The sequence below is a fragment of the Orbicella faveolata genome, unplaced genomic scaffold, assembly GCF_042242905.1.
Source record: "Orbicella faveolata isolate gen_17 unplaced genomic scaffold, um_ofav_v1 contig_24, whole genome shotgun sequence".
NCBI lineage: Eukaryota > Metazoa > Cnidaria > Anthozoa > Scleractinia > Merulinidae > Orbicella > Orbicella faveolata.
Genome location: NW_028301552.1, coordinates 33,121,579 through 33,144,301, shown reverse-complemented (window position 1 = coordinate 33,144,301; position 22,723 = coordinate 33,121,579). Strand labels below are relative to the sequence as shown.

The following is a 22,723-nucleotide window of genomic DNA, read 5'->3' as shown; positions in this document are numbered from 1 at the left end:
TAAATGTTAACGATTTTGATAAATTTCAAATGATATGATTCGGCGAAAAACTTCAAAAACTTACTCCCATGGGACTGATTCAAATCTCCCGCCATCTGTGCGCGCGCACATTCTCAGCCATTTCCACGAGGTTGGTTGTGTTGCAATTCTTTCGCGGAAATTTGAGCTTTTTTCGCTTGTTTATAGCACTGTTTAGCAAGAAAATCATTTCAGGACTTTAGGATGCCTGCAAGAAAACGTCAGCCAACCAAAAGGAAAGCAGAAGCGCCGGCGAAAGAAGTAGATGACAAGAAAAAGGAAAAGCGAGGTAAAGTTACTGAACCGGCGAATCTTGTCTCGTCCATGTATAGCGGTATTTCAACACTCTTCAGTCCTCTGTATTTAATTCCTCATCGTTAGCTATCCTCAGAATATCCTGATGCTCTCCTGGAGCATTTTTTAAAATTGCATTGTATAAAGGTCTACAAACTCCATCAGAAGCTTCATGAGCTTAAATGTGAGCTCAGTTTTTGAGCTTACACCGGTCCATGAGACTTGCGAAATGTGATGCTCAATATAAGAAAAACTTTCCTCTAGATGGTCCAACCGGATAAGCAAATCATCCTCACAGCTTCTCAATTTAACTGGTGCCTAGCTCTTAATGAAAGCCCTGAGCTAGCTAGAGTGCAACAAAAATTGCAGCAGAAATCACTAAGAGGCCATTTTGGGAAAAAACAGGGATTGTGAGCAAGAGTTGATGGAGTGTGGAGGGGGGGGGGGGGGGGGGGGGCATCTGCTGTCAGACGAGTGAAGGTTAGGGCTGCAAAATCAGACTTTCCTTGAGTTGTTCAGCCTGCTGTTTATATTCCTCAATCTGGCTTTTAACGCAGTGAACATTTTTTTCTTTTTTACAGAGGCACTTGCTACTTCTGACCTCAGAGAAACTGGTCATGTTCTTACACTTGGCCAGGGAGATGTTGGTCAGTTGGGTCTAGGGGAAGATATTTTAGAACGAAAGAAACCAGCGATTGTGAAAGGGCTTGATGACCTGGAGATTGTTCAAGTGGAATGTGGAGGAATGCACACTGTGGCCCTCACTAACAAAGGAAAGGTAATCACAGCAAAATTAGTTATTCAAACACATGAGTTTCATTACTTTTGCTTTACAGGTAAAATTCACGGTGACAGACCCTTGACAACTAGTATTATCTGAAAGTAAAAAATCATTTTAGTAACACATCAAAGAAATGTCCTATTGCTAATGTCACAATAGAAGTTGTACAATATCCACAAGTCTTGATTGGACTATATGCAGATGCTAACAAATCTCAGCTCTGTAGGGAGAAGGAACTTAACCAGAATTTTCTTTCTGTTAATCTTAGGTCGTGTCATTAATGAATGAAAGTGTTAGGCATATTTTGAGCCGTGCAGTTCTGTAGCTTAAAAAACAAGCAATAAGTCATATAATGGCAAAGCAGCTTTTAATAACCTACATTTGCCAGTTGCGGTACAGCTTACAAGACCTATCTGAAGACAGGGAAGTAATTTTTCCAGAGATGAGAAAAGAGTGAACAAAAAAAACAAGACTAGATACAGGTATTATTTGTAGTTTAGATAACAGTCATTGCTTCCTTACACAGGTTTACACTTGGGGGTGTAATGACGAAGGTGCTCTCGGTCGAGTGACCTCAAGCAGTGGTGGGGAGGAGTTTACAGCTGGACCAGTACAAGAGATGGAAACTGTTAATGTGATCATGGTATCAGCAGGAGACAGTCACACAATGGCGTTATCCGACAATGGAACTGTGTATGGCTGGGGAACATACAGGGTAATTTATAGTCCAAAATAGATCTGCAGTGCATACTCAGTGTGCTCCCTTCCTGCATGAAAGATTAGTAGCTGCTATGGCTGTACCGCTGACTCAATTCAGTATTGAGTCTTAACAGCTTGGTGTTAAGTGTAATTCAGCTAACTCCAGAAGAATGCCAACCTACACGTACCTGTATGCATTGTAGGTCTGGTCTGCGCAAACCTTTTTTGAGAAAAACTAAGCCAGGCTGATACATATGTATTGCTTCGTTATAAGCCTGATGAGGAACATGCAAGTTGCAAAACTAATTGAACTGTTTAGTGTAAAGCTTGTACAGTTTATACTGGACATGTTTTGTTGCTATGATCATTGCAAAATGCAGACTAATACCAGGGCTTGAGGAAAAAAAAATGAAACTTCAGCTTGCCCTTTGAACAGGTAGCTCTCAAAGTTGGCCAGCAACAAACCTGAGCCCATGCACATTGGGCAAATGCCCAGCAAGGAATTCTACCCGTGCCAGACGACCAGGCAGCACTTTTTTCAATACTTTTCATAAGAATTGCAGTAAAGTGCTGAAGTCAACAAGATTTCACTTTGAGTCTGGATTTGATACTTGATGAACTGACCTCTATTTCCTCAAAGCTTCCTTTATTTAATGGCTGAATTCTCTGCAGGGGCCTCAATGAAGACAGGTTTTTGCATTGTAATGGATCTTCTTTTACACTCTTACAGGATGCTAGTGGACAGGTGGGCCTTCAAGCAGATGGCATCAAGCACAAGCCTACTGTTATTCTAACCCTTCAAAATGACCCCATAATCAAAATAGCTTCAGGAAATGATCATACAGCTGCACTAACAAAGAACGGCAACATATTCACTTGGGGGTGTGCAGAGCAAGGTCAGTTAGGAAGAATAATGGGATGTTTTACCAGTCGAGGAGGCCGCAGGGGTCTACAGTACATCTTAAACCCAAAACAGGTGCGAGACAAGAAGAAAGGACTTAAATTTAAAGACATTTTCTGTGGCAGCTATTCGACATTTGCTGTTGCTCAAGATGGACCAGTTTATGCTTGGGGCTTAAACAACTATGGTCAACTAGGAACTGGAGATTTGGAAACTTTATACGCTCCTGTGAAAGTTGAATCCCTGACATCTTTAAACGTGGACAGTGATAAGTGTGTCAGCATAGCTAGTGGCCAACACCACACAATCATACTAGATTCATCTGGCAAAGTGTACGCAATGGGAAGAGCAGAGTATGGAAGGCTTGGTTTAGGTGATGATGCAAAAGAGACGTCGACCCCAGTTCAGGTTATGGCATTGGACGGTAACCCCATTCGCAAGGTTGCTTGTGGTGAAGCTGTCAGCTTGGCAGTCACAAATAAGGGTGACTTGTACTCATGGGGTTTTGGAAGTTGTCTGCAGCTGGGTACAGGGGAAGACGAGGATGAATTCTTACCCACTAAAGTTGAAGGGAAGAACTTGCAGTCTGACCTCCATGAAGTGTTAGGGGTGTCTTCTGGAGGACAACATACAGCTATGCTAGTGAAAGACAAGAAACAATGAGAAATAAATAATGCATAGTATGCATACAGTTATCTGTTACCAGGGGCAGACCCAGATGAGATACTGTAAGCTAAGTGAGCAAGGGGGGAGGTTGGTAGTTAACTTAAAGATAGTGGGTCGAGAGGGAGGGGGAGTAGCAAAGGGAGGACAGTCAGGGGGGAGTAGCTCCTGACCATTCTGCTGCTGGATACAGAAATGTCACACAGTATCATTTTTTTTGTTGTTTAACATCTTTTAATATTGCTTTCTCTTTTTCCTTTTTAATGACATTAAGTTATTCAGCTACACGTATTAAAGAAATTGTCTTATTTCTGTTCAAGACAGAGTAACAAAAATTTCAATCTGTAGTTTACAAAACATTCTGTTATAATTTTGTCACTCGATTAATGTTTGGCAATATTTTTTTAAATTATGCTACCCAAATGTTTAATTATTAATTCCAAGCATGCATAAATTAATCTTCAAGTACATGTAATTAACCATTAAACCTTACATGAATAAGTGGAAATTCAAATAGGCTTGCTGTATCTGAAATATGTTTGTATAATGTGCCAACAAAGGATCAATTGTTGGCAAATATGTATAGCAAAACTTGCTTTCTAAATTTGGAGTTCTTTTTTTTTTTTTTTTTTTTTCGAAATAAGGAGCAGGGCCAAACTGTGTTAAATACAAACTGGCCATTTGAATTAAATCAACTTCAATGTTCTTTTAAAACTAGAACAAACAAGAACATTGTACAGTTAGACAGATACCATATAGATCTAAAGAATGATTTTACCCAACCCGTGAAATACAGTAGTATACAATTAGATTCTATCAGACATAACTCTCAATGTTTTCTTTCATTAGTTTTGGTTATTTTTGACTTATTTTTAGATGTTTCATGAGTAAAGTAAAGTCATTCTAGATACTTAAAAGAGACTGCTAATTTGTGTGAAAGATAGTCTGAAATCCTCTTTGTTACAATGTACATGTAGACTTGTAGGTGAATGAATTATTTCATATAAACTTCACATCCTTAGACTTGTAGGTGTTGCTGAGATTTCAAAAATTTACAAGGTTTTGTTTCTACAGTAAGTAGCTTGTCTGTGAAATAGCTTCACCTTACACCCATATTACTGTGACACTTGGAAAACCGTGAACACCAGAAATTTTTATGGAATGTTATCGTGTATCGAGGAAAAGGCTAACTAGGTGGGAGAAAACTAATCCACAAACAGCAACAGTAATTAAATTTGGTTTGTGGTTTTGAGGTTTGCTTGCATGTCCTGAACTTTGTTGTGATTGGTCATTGCACAAATTATTGACCTGTCAGAATCAAATTTAAAGTGTTCATGGTACTTTTGACTTGCACCAATACCAACTTTTTCTACACCGTGATTTTTGTTGTCTCCACTAAAACTCTCTCTCTTAACTTCAGTTCTATAATGTAAGTAATAAGGTACTAAACATTTCTGCTCATAGCAGCAATTTTAATTTATTTTATTTTTTGATACATGAACTTGACTATCAATGTCAGATTGTTGTGATGTATTTTTGCTTTGATGATAAAATTAATCATGAATGAGTTACTCCTTGGAGTTCAAATGTGGCTGCCAGTGATATCAATAAACTTGTTTTTACAAAATAGAAAAAGACCTGTTCCATGACTGTTGACAAATGGCACCCAGGAAATCAGTTAATCAGCCGGTGAAAATATTATAACAAATTATATGTTGTCAAAACTGTTTCTTAGTGGCAAAGGGGCATCTACATGTATGAAACAATGAAGTTCAAAAGGATGGGTTTGGCAGTTTTTAGGAATGGAGGAGTAAAATAAATCAAAATTCTAAATTAATGCTGAAGCATAGGGGTAAAAAAACAAAAGAAATAATTAATTCCAGTTCCTCTTATTCCTCAATAATGCAAAGCAGTTCATATTTGAATCTTCAGGCAGGGAGCTTTCATGCCCCATTTGGTCCTAATTTCAGGCCACTTCCTCATAGAAGTTCTATGTGGCACCATGAGAGGCTCCTGGGATGACCCCTTTTGAAAAGCCCATTCCATAAGACCCTCTTTTTGAGGCCTTTGTTGCGACATCAACTATAAATACTCAGGACTTTCTTCATGTTGACCAAGCTGAGAATCATGTAGATCCACAGTGTAATTCAACCAAAGCCGTCAGTGTTATCTTGATAGCCATGAACACCAGCAGCATCTACGTAGAATACACAAGAGGAACTTGGAAGATGAGGTGCAAACACGACTCTTAGATGTCTCTTGATTATGAGGCCATTGTCCTGAAGAATTAAATGGTCAGCAACAAATTAGAAAGGGGTAAATGTGTTGGATAAATCTAACAAGTGACATGATGTGAAAACTGCAATGGTGCTTTTAAAAAATACTTCAAAACAGGGCTTGAAGCATAGCCATTATTAGCTTCCAAATGAAACTGCAAACCAGCTGGAAGGAATTGAGTTTGTCAGAAATATTCAGACTAATGACAGCTGTCCCTGCACTACACTCCTCTCTCCACTGATCTCTCATGCACACCAAGATCTTTTCCTCATAAATTTCATGATATATTGACTCAAAGTGCAATGCTGACGACAAGAAGCTGTTTTACCAAATGATGTCATTATCGTCACATTAAGGGAGCACTTATTTTAGACAAAAAAACCAAAACCAAACACAAATCTCAATGACATGCATGAACAGCCCTGTCAAAATAAGCTGGTATGGTGGAACCCTGTCACCATGTTAATACGGTCACCTCATTATCACGTCCACTTTCCCAGAGACCAACGGCCAGATTCTGAAATCCCAACCTGTATAATCCTTTATTACACTTTACACAATTTATACAGCCACTCAAACCAGTTATGTTACTCTTTCCATTGTTAATATTGTATGTACTTCAATTGAAGTTTCAACGTTTTTAAAATTATATCTGCATACTGGCTGCTTATTAAAGAACAGTTGTTAGTGATAAATCTGTTAAGACCACTCAATTTAGACCAGTCAAGAGGTTTGTTTGACTCTACCTCATTAATAACACAGCCACCCTGTTAATACGGCCAAATTTTCATGGCCCATTAGTGACCGCATTAGTGGGGTTCCACTGAAGCCACCTTTTTTTGCCTGCTTACAATCAATAATTTGCTGCCTACTTTACACTGGAGTTCTTTAATCCTGACTAACAGCGAATTAATCTCTAGCCTTGACTGAATTACTTCTGACATCCTGCCTGCTCCTACAAAACACACACATACCTGCAGCAGTTGTTCTGTGCGGGATAACATCAGACGCACGGTCACCATACTGGACCAAGCCATTCCAAGAGCAGGAATTACTGCCTTATTTCCACTCATCCATCTGACAGGAAGAAAAAAGAAAAGGTTCATGATTAGTGGGTAATTGTACAACTTTTTCAAATTGTTTTCTTGACAGAGCGGACCAATGATAAATGATTGTATTTTTATGCATTAATTATCTGAAATAGGATAATCATTTTAAAAAAAAATAAGTGCATAGACTTCAAAGATTCCAGATGACATTTTCAATGCCTTCATTACACCGTTTGCTTTCAGAATTCAATCAAATATTTATTTGGCTTATATTGTCAACTTAGAATAGATGAAAACAAACCTGTTCTTCTCAGTTTGAATAACATCAGAGACCTTGAAAGTAGAAAATCAAAATTATTAATGTATGAATGATAGATATATAGAAAAAAGACAAGGATGCAATAGATAACTTGCAGAGTTGTGCATATAAATTGTGTGTGTAATCAAGTGCTTTTAAAAAACAAAGTAACATAAAAAAATGTCATTAATTGCGAGTTTAATGTCAAATTCTGACAGTCAAATACAGTTACTGTAAAACAATTCCCAGGTTTTCTCTGAAGATCACTTCTGGTCAAGTTCATTTTAAACGACATTCAGATCACTGAAGATGGTCCATTTCTGGCTACCGTACTATTAAAACAATTTGGCTAATTAGATTAAATTGTCAACTGGTAATAACATGTTAAAATCATTTGCCAAAAACCCAGGAATCAACATTTGTAGCTGAATAAACAAAGGGTCAGACACAAACCTGATTCACACATACAACTGGGATAGAATACAGATTGCTAAGTTTGTGAAGTTGTGCCCCAAATGACCTGAGAATCTTTGCTCGCTTGGATGTTTCTCCAAGTGAATACTCCACACGAAAGAGGGCGGCAATGGAGTCGATGATCACAAGCTTAATGGCTCCTCTATTCAGCAGCACAGGCAAGCGATGCATTATGATGTTCCGTAAGTCATCCTGCAATGTTATTGAGAAATATATTGATTATTTTATCTTAGCCTGATTTTCAGTTGTGAGTCCTCTGATTGCTAATTTGTTTTACAGACTTAAGTGACTAGAAGAGAAGGCCCAAAACATTGCTGCCTGATCATAGTCTATGAACAGCCTCTTCCCACGAAAGAAAGTAGAGGAGCCCAGTGGCATTCATTGCGAGTCTACTATTTGAAGCACTGACACAGTTTCAATCAGACTGAGATTTCTTTCTGCCAAATTGAGAGTTACACTGTACAAAGGAACTGATTATCAAGAAAAGTCTTCTACATTTTATGCCCTTGGGTATAAAGAATCAAATGCAGGTAGCACTGTAAGAAATGCAGAGATTGCCCCTTGGTAACCACAGGAGATTTGCTAGGTTAGGTAACAGTGTAGCTCATTTTTCCTTACTACTTTCTCTTACCACATCAGCGGCATGTTCAATGAAAATATTGTCAGTGAGACTGGCTTCCCCTTTGGCAAAACTCTGTGTAAGTTGATGAAGTCTTTTGCTGGGAAAAACATCCTCAGTTGAAATGTAAACTGCACCTGTTTAAAAAGAATATTAAGTAGTCAGTGATGTTAGCATCAACATCTGATTCTCTTAAAAATACATGTATTCTGTACACTGGATTGTCAAATAGAAAGTCAGAGATTATGACATAAGCAAGGGAAATGTAACCTGGAGAAAATATATAGCTGGTAGCATAAAGTTTTAAGTTCATGATTTTGAAATAGGAGAACGGACAAACAGAATGATTAGATCACATACCCCCTCCAAGGCCACCATGCTCAAGTGGTAACTGAACTGAAAGACACAGCTGTAAACAAGTTTGTGTTTTGCCAGAGGAACTCTCTCCTGTAATCTCTGTGATGCCTTCTCTCAGGATGCCCCCACGTAGGAAGCCATCCAATATTTGGCACCCTAAAGACAATCTATGTCCCTTGTTTGAACTGTGATTGTGAGTGTCATTGTTACATAATGACAGTGCTGTTCTCATGGTTGGACACGGAAGAGAATATGCCACAGCTTTTATAAGAATGGAGACATCAAACGATGAAAGCTTTGTGGTCCTCTCCAGATCTGATGCTGACATGCAAAGAATTGCGGTTTGGCTTGCCAACTTTGCTATAATTAGATTAAAACCAATAATTGTAAATTGTATAAATACTAAGCAGTACATGTAATACCGTGACTATTCTCTAAACAGACAACTATACAAGCCAGGCAACTATACAAGATGCACATATCTTAAATGGACACCAAGATTAGAATTAGTTCCTGCCATTTTTCTTTTACAGGGAGCAGGGATGGCACCGTGGCGAGGGCGCTTGCCCCCCACCTGTGTGGCCTGGGTTTGATTCCAGCCTGGTGTCATAGGTGGGTTGAGTTTGTAGTTGGTTCTTGCCTTGTTCCAAGGTTTTTCTCCAGGCTCTACGGTTTCCCTTCCTCTACAGAAACCAACATCTCCAAATTCCAATTCAACCAGGACAGAGGATCCACATAAAAACCAGCTAAGGCTGATGTGGTTCCTCTCTAAATATTGTAATTTACTGAACTGCAACCCAATAATCTTTGAGATGGACACCTTGCATTAAAAATTTATGGATGCTAGATCACTAGTCAGCTATAGTGGACATTAAGACTTTGAAACTCCCGTACTGTCAACTGACACTAGCTAGAGATGTCTTTTTATGGTTCCAAGCATCTAGATATGTCTCACTTTGTCATGTAATGAAGGACCAGAACTGCACTACCCTACTGACTGTCCGTTAGAGTAAGACCAACCCTTCCCTCACGAGTGACAGTACGTAGTCAGTTGCAGGCCAGGTTTGAGTCGAGGCAGTGTCTTTGAGAAAGTCGCCTGTACTGTCAAGAGTTTGGTAGCTGCGATGATCATATAAATATGTTCACCTCAGAACAAGGATGGTAAAGATTAGGCCAGGTATACGCATAGAGCGTATGAGTTCAAGCGAATTCGAAGCTAAGGGGAGCTAGTTAGCTGAGCTTGACAATTCATCTCAGTTGGCGCCTCGATCTTGGCGGGATCCCGGGGAACTTTCAGATCTTACCTTTCTTTAGCGCTGTTATTATTCGAGGATGAACATCCAACCTTTCCACACTGTTCATTGTATAGCTTTTTTCTTTACGTTGAATTAAAACCTCTTTTGTTTATCTACCAGAACATTGACAATGTCAAAAGAGTTTTGTCATTCGAAATAAGCGCCATGCCGCCATTGCGAACCGCGCTGCAAGGGCTTGTGGGCTTGCTCTAGAATCCAGTTCCCTCTATCGCTTCGCGCACGGCAAATCGCGCAGAAATGTTCAGCAGAGTCAGGATAATGACCGTGTAGAGTACAGACTGCATCAGAGTCGCCTCTTTGAGTGTTTTGTTGCTCTTTTTTGTCATTGTTAATTTTGACGTTGTTGCTGTTGTTCAATATCTTGCAAGGAGGAAGAGTGGAAATTCCGCTAACGTAGGCACCCATGTTTGGCCGAATCGGTGACCGCAGATGAGGGCTCCAACAGTTTATACCACCGCGTGTCATGCAATTGGGACTAGAAGCTACCAAACAAATCCCTTACAACAGACAGATTTCAAGCATTTTAAGATAGCCGGTATTTACCTCCGACCTTTTTCCTGCCTTGATGATAGGTGTCCCTTCCGGGGTTTGGTTTTATACAGCGGTATTGAGGGGAAAAAAAAACTATGACAGAAGGTAATGCGATGTTTTAGAATTGGTACCTCTTAGGAGTGAAAAAAATTCAAGCCATGGCCACAAAACAGGATCTTGGTACCTCTTAGGGATTCTTTTCAAAATTTACGACGAGCATCGCTGTCCTTTTTATATATATAGCTGTAATCTTACTAGTTTTGTTTGCTTGTTTGTTTGTTTATTTTTTTGTGGGGGGGGGGGGGGGGTTTGCTCTCTGTATTAATATTGGCCTGGAATCAAAATATGTAAATTTTACAATAAACCTCGGTTATAATTAAGGGATAAACATCGCCTGAAGTTGGGCAGCCATGCAAAACATCTAGAGAGTTTTGTGGCCTGTCCATTGTATTTTGGTCGTTCGTTTGTTGTCGGCACTTAAAATAATTAACCACCTGGAGTGAAGGACTTTTATTTCTCCTTGAGCACGGTTGTTTGTTTTAAAATACTCTCTTATTTTAAGTCTGTTAATATTTTTTTTGATTAACTCATGTCCTTCTGATGTGGTAAAAGAAGAAACGACAGTAACGCAAGATTGTCTTTTGGTACACGACAGCGATCCGCCTCTCATCGTAAAGGTGCGCTTGTTCAACTGGTGCTTCAGCACATGCACATAGATTCACGCACTAATTAATAAGCAATTATTGGCCCTCGCAGAACTATTAATTAGCGCCTCAGTAACTTTCTGCGATTTCACAGAATCTCTCTCTAATTTGGCCAGCTTGTTTCAAGGCACAATCCGATGGCTTGCAATATCCAGTTTGGAGATAGTCTGTCCACTATTTTGTCTCGAGCTCGTCGAGATCGCAAGCTTAGCAAATACACTAGGCGCGTGCCGGGATATCAACGAGCCAAAACGCAAGGGGAGTGGGGGGGGGGGGGGCATGATACCTCATTTTCTCTTGATGAAAATCGACAGTGGTGTATGAGTATAACTTAAGTCTTCTACAATCGTTTTTGTTTGTGCTTAACTTACTGCTTTATTTTTTTTTCTCTCCAGCCCCACGGGGGCAAGGTAGCTTCGTGGGGTGTTCGTTCGTCACTTGGCCACCTATGCTCGTTCTTGCACCGAAAACCGCCAAATGACCTCAGGCAAACATATTGGCTTAGCAAGCGGTACGAGTCATATATTGCTAAAAGCTACCTTGAACCCATCTCTTGACCCACAGTAAGAGGGGAAAGTTGGCGTGGCGTGATTTGAGACGGACGCTCTCGGGCCGATTCGACGAGATTATTAGAAGCATTAAAAGAATCTGCCAGAAAGCCGACAAAATGCGAAGGGCGATTTGTCACGAAACCACCGACACAATTCCTGAAAATAGCTTCATTGATTTTGTAATCAATGGGGTCTTATTTCGACAGACCGTTTGTAAGGAATCTCTAGTAGGCCTTAGACTTTCTTCGCTAGGAGTGTAAATATTTGAACCGCTGATTATAGAACTTGGGATCTCATTTTGCCATGTCTGGCGTCCAAACGAGCTTATCGAGGAAAATCGCTGGGCGTGATGACCACGACGGCTATAAATTAAGCAGGTCTAGAACACAGTCAGACAGGCATACTTTACTTCCAATTTCTGAGGATTCGATTTCAACAAAATCGGCATAAAAAGGGATTTTAAAATAATGAAACCAGTAGAGCATCAAGATCTGATCAGAAATGTAGAGTGTTTTTTTTCCGCTATAAAGCAGCGAAGCCGGTTGAAAAATCGCTTGACTGGGACAGAAATGCGAGTTTTAGACTAATCTCGGGATCTCTACAATTGAGGAGAGATGAATTCTAATCTTGCATCTTTATAAAGTGGGAACGAAAGAAATATGACAAGTGGCAGACGAAACGATATGGCGATGGGATACCGAAAGCTGAAAAACGTGAAAATGTTGCGTGGCTAGTAATGATATAGCCAGCGGCTGTGGTTTTTAAATTGCAATTAATCTTAATCATATCTATTTCGCTGCAAAAACAATATTTCAAAATTCCTTGCATCACTGAAACAGAAATAGACGCTGACGGATTTCCTTAACGCTGTGAAGTGCTTTTTAATTATCGGGGTTCTTCCCGGCACGAACAAAAAATTCTTGGTATAAACGTTACTGAATAATGATCGACGGAAACGATTAAGGATTAACAAAGGCAACGGAAGCTGTAAAAAGATTAGCTTATATTATCGTTTTGAACGATTTGCATACGTTCCATTTTTTCGGCTGAGTGCTTACCATGGTAACCGATCTTATATCAAGCAGGAGTTCTGTTTTACCTTGACCCTCGTCCCATATTAGTCAGGTTAGCAGCAGGTTTGTCACGCTTCAGTTCAATGTCACGCAAGCTTTAACAGCGTGTGTCCGGTTTACATATTAGCGCGCCCCAGCGGATCTAAATGTGTTCCTTCACCGGTCAAGCAGAAGACTGAGAGATCGTAGCTTTCTTCATACAAACAACGATCAAAACATGATAGGTACCCTATATACCACCTACGGAGAGGAGCCCCGAGTTAGAGTAAGTAAATTATTTATCACATCATCGTATAAAGTACAGTTGTGTTATTCACACCAAAATTCGTTTCGCACATAAACCTCAGCTGAAACCTGTTTTGTCACCTATGTTTATCGTTCGACTTTTTTGAAGGACCCTACTACGAAGACGTCGGCCGACGCTGAGAGTCGAAGGAAAATGGTACGTTTTAAGGTTTTGACTCAATTTCTCAGTCATTTGTACACTCTGTGCTCATTCTCAAATCATGTGCCTTGTCGAAACCGGTGTATTGCTCGAAGAAATGTCTATCCTGTGCCCTTTTGCGCTATTATGAATCCCCGCTGACTGAGGGGTGATGGAAGTCTTATATACCGGATAATTTTAACAGTATCATGTCGACAAAACTGTTAGATCGCAAGAGTACTGCAGTCTAAATGTAGGATTTCGTGAACAAGAAAAGCTGAGATGAGTAATTTTGGGGCAAGAATCGAAGTTTCAAGCGGTGTCGGGCCTGAACGAGTAACAACTGGATACCCCTTTTGAAAAGATGCGGGTACAGTATAGGAACTGGTATTTGCATTTAAAAATTGTTTGTATTCACATTACCAAGGTGCTCTTCTTGCTTCAAGTCAGAGAGCATGCACGTTAAGTCTCAATTTTAATTACAGATATTTCTTGCCATAATAAACAGTACTCCTTGTAATGTTACATGGTATTTCACGGATGATAATTATGTAGCGATTATGTCGTCATATCACCTGATTTCCTCTCAAGTGTCTGCGTAAAGACCCTCTGACCCCGCTGTATTGTTCGCTTTCCTTGTGAATCGATTGTGAACGAGTACAAGTGAATCACGTCTTTTGCCGGATAATGTAAAAGGAAAAATTGCTTCTAAACTTGCGACCGCTAGCAAGTGGGCTGAGAAACACCGTCGGTAATTGCTGTGAGTTTTTCGGGCGTTAGCTTTTTTTTTTTCTGCCTTGATGATCACAGAAGGTTGTTTTTAGGAATACTGGAACTAATGCGGCATAGCTTTGTAGCTATTTTCAAGTTATGCGACGCCTGATTGCCTGTAATTATGTCAGGCGTTGCTCCGTGCAGCTTGCTGCGCAGATGTTAAATATATCGGGGAGCTAAACAGTGTTTTGAACTGTCTAAGGAGGGGTAACGAAGTGTAAAAGCTAACCCTTGGAGTTATGACCAGCTGGAACCCGAGAAATCGAAGCCGTGGATTCACAAATATGGTAAAGAATGGTGAAGAAGATCGAGAGCTTGCTGAGAATAAAAGTCTGTGAGATGCTGATTTAACACGCCTATCCTAAAAGTACTTCGCATCTCGCCGATGAGAAAATTCACTTGCGCGCGCTGTGTTGCGGGTACGGGGATGACGTAATTGGGAGTCGCGAACTCCCAACGGGCGAGGAACGTGGGCGAGGAACGTGGGCGAGACGTGGCCGGGAGGATAGCTTAAGGTTATCATACCCCAAAATGGTGCTGTTTCAGCTGAGAGCGCTCCACCCACTCATAGAACCAGACATAATCTTCACTCTGATCGAATCAGTCATGTACTGAACACAATTTGGAACGGACTAGCTAATAAAAGTTTTCTAGAAGAAACGAATGTCTCAGGAATACAGTTTTTCCCACCTGTGTTTTGATAGTGCATCAAAAATCCCACTCAATACTCTAATACGAAAGCTTATGAGAGAAGTTTAAAAAAGCTACAGGCCTTTCGGACCTTCCGGTTTCCAGACCACAGCCTTCAGAAGGTAATCATGGACGAAACTAACACAGATGCCGCCTTTTTGTTTCGATTCCATTCGATCAGCTCTCCGCCCTTTTGGTTAATCCTTGCTAAGACACCCCAATGTTTTTAACTACAAGTGTTTGTTCGCATGGACAGAACGAAACCGGATTTAAATATTTCCGATACCGACAGGATCAACAAAGTTAACTGCAAATACTGTTAAAATGATTCGTAATCAGAACAAAAGAGAAAAAAAATAAATCCGTTAGAGATAACATTAACACAATTGTCCCCTTGTTAGTCGTATAATAACCATTGAATAACTGTTCAAGCTAAGAGAGAAACGTTAGTTCTAAAAATAACGATGACCCATGCACTTAACAAAAGTGTTCTGCGATAATCTGTTAAAAAAATTCCCTCCCACTGCGTTTTTTAATTATTTGGAAAAACTGGTTAAAATTTTATAGACCACCGTTTTGGGAAAAGATGTTAAACACCGATTTTGTTAATTATATTTATTTTTATTTGAGATATGACAACATTTTGCGCCAGGACACCTTAAATATAACGGTTCCAACACTGAGGAGAGAGTTTGGCTGTAGAGACATCGAGTTATTTTTTAGGATATAAAGAAATTTCATGTCGATATTCGTAAACAGGACGAACAACGGGGTACCCTAGTGCAATCAAACCCTAGACCTCAACGAAGTAATTATTTATAAGAAAAATTAAAAACCGGCAACTGAATTATATATATACCTCACTTGTACAGTTGTTTGACATCTTCGAAATTACACACAGAAAAAATTGAAATCAGGATAAGTTACAAAAAAATAAAATAAAATAAAACAAACAAAAAACGGAGCGCGCCGCGTCCCCAAAGAAGTTTCATATCAGTCACCCCAGATCAGGGGGGCGCGCGCTTTTTGCCGTAATTTTTAAGTCATTTTCAATATATAATTTGGGACTTCCGCATGCATTAATCAAAATGCTGTGGAAACATTCAGGAGCCCTGAAACAATATAGCAAAAATTTATGGTTTTATAATTCCAATGAAAGAAAAAGTCGGTAGCTAACAGCGATTTTCGCGGCCTGCAACTGGAATCGGTTTCAATTCATCGTGTGTAGTTTTTATTCGTTGTTTTTTCCACCTTTTTGCCATCCCCCGATAATAGTGGGAGCGATTTTGCTTTCTACATTATTCAGTTTGGTTTCCTGAGAAAGCTAAATTACCGTCGTTGACGTCTTTAAGGTAAAACTGAACTGCTAGTCTTAATTATAACAAACCGGCAAAAGACCCAAAGAAACCGTCCATGTACCAAGCTCGCGCGAATAGCCCTTGACGCGTAAACCAGTTTGGCTGGCTGACAAGCTGTGTGCAATTTCGTTTGTTGTAATGGTGGTTACTGGTGCCTGCTGGTCACGCCTGTTTGCTTGTTTGACAACTAGTTATAGTACGTTTGTGGTTGCTTTGTAAATTCTAGGGAAACCACAGCGCACAAATTAACGTTCTTCAGTGTAGAAATGGCGCCTTGAACAATGACACGTTTACACTCAAGTTCAACGACCTGTGTCATAAAGTTTGGAAATACTTGGAAAAGTTCTGGAATTGGAAACAAATGCCTGTAGCTTGTTTTCTGGCAGCACTTCTTTTCTTTGCAAGCACGTCCATTCGTGTTTTCGTTTAACTAGATAGAAACACTGACAATGTTTTTTTTTATCATTTCTTAAGTGACTTAAGTAAATTAATGAAGAGCTTTACAGAACACCTCAGGGATTTTCTTGGAACATTCTTTGTGAATAAGTCGTGTCTCGGAACCAAGTCTTGTAAAGTCGGTTGGTCTTCTGAGTAAACACAAAAACTGTGCAAAACCAGAAAGAAGAAATAGAAAACGTAGTAAGCTGTCGATATGAACAAAACTACTTGATCTCTCAAGCATGCACTCTAGTGGTTTTGGCCAATTCTTAGATGAGAAGAATTAAGAAGAATTTTGTCATTTCCTACCATGCCAGCAGTTTCCTGACCGTATACAAAAGCTGAGATGACTTAAGCCTCAAGGGAAGCTTTTTCCTAGTACAAACGAGCACGTCTGCTATACTTTGTCAAGGATATTCAAGACTGAGGAAGGTGTTTGTATTACATTTACTGAATTGACGTCAGTTTCATTTCTACTCATTAGTGCTTTTTATTGGTCACGGTGTCACTTGAACAGGTTGCTAAGCAGCAAAATATGAAAAGAGAAACTTGAATAGCTAGCTTCCATTTACATTGATTTATATCAGTTGTTTGCTTGATAAAAGTACAATATCTCATAGACATCCGGCGTTAAAGCAGGTCAAGACCAGATTTACATAAGAAAAAGTCAGGATTTTGAAATGCCGTCTTTTATCTTCTCAAAGTGACTATCAAATAAATTCTGATTTATATTTATTACTAAGTTAGCTTCAACGAATAATTACTGAATTTGAACCGGAGATAAATAAAACGAAAAGAAAAAACAATACAAGGCAATTGAAACCGGCGCTTAATATCGTAAATAAACAGTCGGAAAGAGAAGTCACGAAAAAGTTAAACTTAGCACAACCCCATGGACAACGTCAAACTGCGAATCGATGAAAATGTAGCGAATAATACCATTTAATCTTTCTGTCTGCTAGAGGAAATGTTTTGGGTGCTTGTATTGTGAATCACCTGCTCTCGCCAAGAACAATACTAAAACAAACCTTGTAATTACACTGAAAAACTATATAAGTAGAATATTTAAATTCACTACAAAATTAGCATCGTGTTACACCAAGTTTTCTTAACCAGTTTTTGTCAAAATTCAGAGCTTTAGTCTGAAAGTTTTAATGAAAGACAAAAAAGCAAGCAAGGAAAACTTTTTCTAAACATATTTACAGGTCTTCGATATCAGGTTAAATTAGGTCGAGTAAAGGTTTAAAATTCAGATTGTTTTTTGTTTTTCATCTCAGTCTTAATGCCCCAAGGAGGCTGGAAACGAGTACAGCCTTAGCATGCGACATTTCATTGCTGGGTAAATGAATCATATCCACATTGATTAATTGCGATGTCGCTTACTTTATGCGGACCTGGCTCTTCACATGTTATTGGCACTTCATTGTACCATATGGTGGCTCCATACCTGATTCCAGTTTTGACGATAATCTGTTGTAAGCTTGGTATCTCTCTTGGATTTTATGGCATCAAATCCAGGCAAGATGCGCGCCGAATCCGCGAAGAGTGAACTCAGCGCAATTATTTTAGTATGTTTGGACACATCGGTCAGCCATACTTTCACTGAGCCCTAATACAGTCCCAATATTAGTATTCAAGAGTTGTAAACTGCAAAACTGCATGCCCTCACTGTGGATCTTCCACACATATTTTGTTTGAACGGGAGAATGTTTGATCGAGTAATTTCCTGCTCGTAATTTCAGATCAGATAATTTCAGATTTATTTATCCTGTGAAAGACTGATGACGCCAGCGGCTTTAGTTTTTGTTTTTTAGTACTTTGGAACATTGTTTTTCCCAGCTTTGTATTGAACTAGACAAAATAAACAGTTCTTAATTAAGAGGAAAATTGAATTATCATATACATGGCGCGTTGGAATCCACATTTGGCTTCTAAATTGTCTGCTAGTTGTTTTGCTCCAAGATCATTTTTGAAATAACAAAGGTATTATCACGTTAAAAGCAGCTTATCTTTGACGCTATGCTATCAAAATGATCGTGTCTACTTTTTTGCAGCCTGTTCGCTGAGCTCTCGGATGTCTAAAATCGGTTTAAACCAGTCCCAAACGGTTTTTTGCTAAACAGGGCGAATTGAAAATCGGTGGTGTGTGAAACCGGCCAAACTGGCAGAACCAGTCAAACAGTTGCACGGTTTTCAAGTTTTTTCCCGCGCTTTATACTGGTTCATAATCTCTTGACCGGGCTCATCATAACCTTGAATTCTGATTGGCTCCTTTCCCCTCCCCACCCCCTCCCCCACCCAACCCCACTTATGACCGTTGGTGATTATTCCGTATTTATTGTACTGGATTTCAGACTCACTTCACTCTTTTGAAAAATCTCTTCCCTGACTGACGATGTGGGTTTGAGATTATAATTCTACGCAGAGTTCATTAATAAAACAATTCGGATAGGATTTGTCATGATATCATGCTAAAGATTAGACAATGATTTTCCTGATTAAAGTTGAAGAACTTTAGAGCACAAGCCTTAAATTTTCTGATCTCCTGGTTGGGGTAAGGAGAAGGAGCCGCGTTTAAGGGTTTGTTTCTTTACATTCTCTACGATCGCTGCGAAAAAGTTCAAGGATCGTAACTCACACGGAAACCGGAAGTCGTGAGGATGGATCGTTCAACTTTTTCCGTAACGATCGTGACGATCATACAGAAAGATATTGCTGATTCTTTCTGCGTTGAAAAAAAAAAAAAAAGTCCTCTGTATCTGGGCAAGTGTTCTACGGATGCAAAGCGCGCTCTGTGTAACAGGCAACGTAACACATGTTTCCATAGAATCGTGTATCGAACATTTACTGAGCGCACTTTCCCTCATATATTATTTAACAACATGAGTTTTCCAACGGATCGGAAAAACTGACACAGCAAATTTAACTTGGAAGAGCTCGTACTAGCTAGTTCTGATTAGCGCTTGATTCGGCTGAAGATTTGCAAACTCTCAGGATACGCCAACAGACTTTTAGTATTCAGCCAACAGAGAGTTCTCTTCTCGCTTAAGTTCAGAGAATGCATGCAAAGTGTCAAAATTAGTTCATTGTTAGAATGTTAACAGAAAATTTTAAGAAAAATTTACCAAAAATGAAATGTAATTTTTGCTCTCCCAACCGGACCCTGGATGACATGCTATCTACAGGTTTCTCGATCCAGGCTCCTCCCGCCGCCTATATGCGATTCTTGTCAGGTAGTCCTGAGAGAGGCAGCTTCTGTGAGAGCAAAGTGTCTTGCCCAGAAACTAAACTAAACGACCCTGGTAGACAGTGTCAAACCCGACGCACCAATCATTGACCCACCACTTTTGCAGCAAGGACTGACAAAGAGTACTGATAGAATAAGCAAAAGTATTACACTTGTATTGTACTTGAAAAGATGTGTAGTCTTTTTACTGAACAATTCAGGTAGAAGATCGCGGAATCCTCACAGTCTGCTGATAATGGCGGATGGTTCTTAGAGACAGGATGTTCTACTGCGAAGCTGTCACTGGATCGACCTCTGTGCTGTACATGTTATCTCATGATTTTCCCTTTTAATGATTCATCCAACGCGATAAAATTGAGGGCCCCTCAAATCTGTTTACACGCATATTTTATGGTGTCTCAAGTTTATTTTAGTAATTTGCAGTTTTACGTAATGAAAATAAAAACGCAATAACCACGGCCTTCAATCACGCAAGCTTACAATTGGTGAAAAAGTTAGATCGATTGTGTAACCAAGACAGAGTATATTCCTTTCGGAAGAGTTATCAAGGCCATTTTTCGCATGGCAAAAAGGTGAATATGTTCTTGTCAAATTTAAAAGAAATTTGACTTTTTTCCAAAACCCTAGTCGCGGTTTTTTGATATTGGAAATCCATACAAAACTAAAGTGCCCTTGAGCTTGATTCTGATCATGTCAGAAAAGTGATAAATGATTGTGATAAACGCAAATGAAGGTGATAAACGATTACTGTTGGGAAACGACTCTAGTGACTAAAATAATAATTGACATTAATCCAAGCGTACCGAGTTTTTACGCAATGGATTAAGGTAACTATTTAGAACACTTAGCGCTGTAGATCTGTCAAGAAAGCTTTTAAGCTCAAGAAGTACCGCCTCGCTAAACAATATTATGGTGAAAAAGGATTTTTAAGAAGCCAATTAACCCTGGTACATTCTTATTGCAAGGACAGTCATTTTGATAAGTCCTCGCAGAGGTTACTTATTTCTTCCGACAAAAAAGAATTTTTTTCTTTCCAAAATTCCTCAATTTATAACTAGGGAAATTATCTTCTTACCGCCATAAATCAAACAGACTAATATTACGGACACCGGAAATAGCTGGCCATTTAAAATAAACCACAAGGCTATATAAAAACCACATGAAACTTCTTATCTTCTTTGATAGGAAATGCATGTTTGCGAGGTACAAAAAAGTATACATTTTGTGCTAGCGAATGGAGACATGAGAATTGGCGGGAAGGGGTGGGTGTTACAATTCTATTTGGCGATTCCACACAAACCAATAACCCTATGAGGACGAACTGAAACTATGAACATATTTATTAGACTTTTATTAGACTTTGTTACTCTGTTATACATATAGATACCTTTAGTATGATAGCCAGGGCTTCTGTTGGTACCAGCTTAGTGCTGAAAGGGCTACCCTGTTTAAATAAACTTGACCTTATTTTATTTTATCTCTGAGAATTTAATAATTTGGTGACAGTATCTATTTTTAGTCGAAAAATAAAGGCTTCCTGTGAAATACTTTTGTACTGGTTTGTGTCTTTGATCTGGGATTCTGAGTAGGGGAAGGGGATAACGGGAAGGTAAATTTGACGTACAGTACGGTACATCAGGGTACCATGTCCGGGCACAAATCGAGATCCGCGTCTTACATTTTTTTTTCTTTTTTAATACACCCTAAAGCATTCTCAGAATGAAAGCACGTATAGTTAGAAATTCAATATTTCTGCAGAGGAAGAGGGAGGGTACCATTCGGACGTGGAACATGGTAGTTTTCTAGAATCTCCTTTGTATTTCCCGCTTGTATCCGTTGCCATTATTTTGCTCTTCCGACGGATGTTTTGGGCCAGGCGCGACCAACAACCTTGCATTCATCATGCGCAGCTAAGTTTGGCCGAGGGGCGTGTAGGAGAGACTGGACCGGCTTCGTGCAGTGCGCAGAGGCCGTGGCACTTCAGAATTTCCCGGCCTCCATGTTTGAACCCGAGACACTAACATTTGATTTCTGTGGTGTTTGGAGGAAAATTTTGCTGGAAAGACGGATTTGAAATTCGGCAAGACGGCAGCACCGCAGCGGACGGGCTGAGAGCATTCTTTGCCCATGGAACATAGTGGCCAAGATCGACCGAGGGTCCGCACAACGAAGGTGAATTTCGAAAAATTTGGCTTTGTTTCGCCAAGACGCCGTATTTAAACAAGACGAGCAATTTTCGACTCTACCTCGCGTCGAGTCTGCCGCGGTTTGCGGCTTTCTTACGCAACGGAGAGTTGTAGTTTGCCTGGAATTTGTTAGAAGAGGCATTTTTGGAACTGACCAGCATTTTAGTAGAGTTGAAACAAGCGGTTCTGCGCGAAGAGAAAAGAAAGTTTATAGCCATGTCTTATCTGCCTGAACGACCATGTCATGGGCCAACTCCCGACAAGGTCTGCGACTGAGTTGCAATTTTTCGTTAAATTGCCAATTCATCGCACACTCTAGCCTATGCCCTTGATCCTTGGATAGTTGGCAAACGCATAATCCTTTATTTGCTGTCATTTTGATCTCCTAGGTCCCCGATGGCCACAGTTCTACATCATCTGGCTCTAGAACGAGTCGGAACCGCTCTTCAACCTCGAATGCGGAGGAAGTCCACATAGGCAAATATCGTCTGATAAAAACTATTGGGAAAGGGAATTTCGCTAAAGTTAAACTCGCCAAGCATGTACCGACGGGAAAGGAGGTAAATATTATATCGTTCTCTATTTACAGTGGCAAATGCGCTTGTGGATTCATCGCGTTCGATCGTCTTGCTTATTTGCTCGCTGCGAGGGAGAGAGTGTAATAATTAAACACAGACCGGCCCTACGCCTTCACTAAGTTTTATATTTTCCCGTTCAAAAGGTGGCCATCAAGATTATTGACAAGACGCAGCTTAACCCGAGCAGCTTGCAAAAGGTATGTTTTATATTATACGAAACGACGAAATCGGTAGAGAGTAGTAACGTGTTTTCGCGTCGATCAAGCTAGCTATTTCGCTAGCTTGTCGCATGTAATTACGTATTCGAAAGCAACGTTGGAACCTTCGGTTTGTTTTGAAGAGCGCATCAAACCACGTAATTTACCGTTTTCGTCGTGTATAACTAGCAAAAGTAGAGATTTCGTTGCCTACCTTACAGACCCA

At 39.8% G+C, this 22,723-nt stretch overlaps 3 protein-coding genes across 11 annotated transcripts in view; 2 read left to right on the top strand and 1 right to left on the bottom strand.

Moving 5' to 3' along the window:
• Positions 1-25: 25 nt before the first annotated feature.
• LOC110056173 (regulator of chromosome condensation-like) lies at positions 26-4,991 on the top strand. Of its 2 annotated transcripts, XR_016207724.1 has the most exons (5): positions 26-307; positions 894-1,090; positions 1,620-1,808; positions 2,523-4,341; positions 4,387-4,991. XR_016207724.1 is itself a non-coding variant. In XM_020762620.2 (4 exons), the coding sequence occupies exons 1-4, from the start codon at positions 223-225 to the stop codon at positions 3,354-3,356; spliced, it is 1,305 nt and encodes a 434-aa protein (XP_020618279.2). In that variant the 5' UTR covers positions 26-222; the 3' UTR covers positions 3,357-4,991. The 2 variants fall into 2 exon arrangements, 1 of the variants encoding a protein (XP_020618279.2); XM_020762620.2 differs by having other exon boundaries at positions 2,523-4,991.
• Positions 3,968-10,461, bottom strand: LOC110056066 (DNA repair protein XRCC3-like). Of its 2 annotated transcripts, XM_020762506.2 has the most exons (7): positions 9,735-10,457; positions 8,434-8,790; positions 8,086-8,210; positions 7,434-7,646; positions 6,984-7,015; positions 6,608-6,710; positions 3,968-5,635 (listed from the first exon to the last, which is right to left on the bottom strand). In XM_020762506.2, exons 1-7 carry the CDS (start codon positions 9,790-9,792, stop codon positions 5,504-5,506), a joined length of 1,020 nt encoding a protein of 339 aa, XP_020618165.1. In that variant the 5' UTR covers positions 9,793-10,457; the 3' UTR covers positions 3,968-5,503. The 2 variants fall into 2 exon arrangements, with proteins under 2 accessions (XP_020618165.1, XP_020618164.1); XM_020762505.2 differs by lacking the exon at positions 3,968-5,635 and having other exon boundaries at positions 6,307-6,710; positions 9,735-10,461.
• A 2,267-nt stretch (positions 10,462-12,728) lies between these two features.
• The window catches only part of LOC110056174 (MAP/microtubule affinity-regulating kinase 3-like), a 31,113-nt gene continuing 21,118 nt past the window's right edge, over positions 12,729-22,723 (top strand). For 3 of the 7 annotated variants that reach the window (XM_089292628.1, XM_089292630.1, XM_089292627.1), the window contains exons 1-4: positions 12,730-12,870; positions 13,000-13,047; positions 22,112-22,282; positions 22,444-22,497. In XM_089292628.1, the coding sequence (XP_089148754.1) occupies positions 12,823-12,870; positions 13,000-13,047; positions 22,112-22,282; positions 22,444-22,497 (321 nt within the window). In that variant the 5' untranslated portion in view covers positions 12,730-12,822. Of the gene's footprint in view, positions 12,871-12,999; positions 13,048-21,216; positions 21,709-22,111; positions 22,283-22,443; positions 22,498-22,723 lie in introns of those variants that run through there. The other 4 variants (XM_089292632.1, XM_089292631.1, XM_089292633.1 and 1 more) reach the window with 4 other exon arrangements.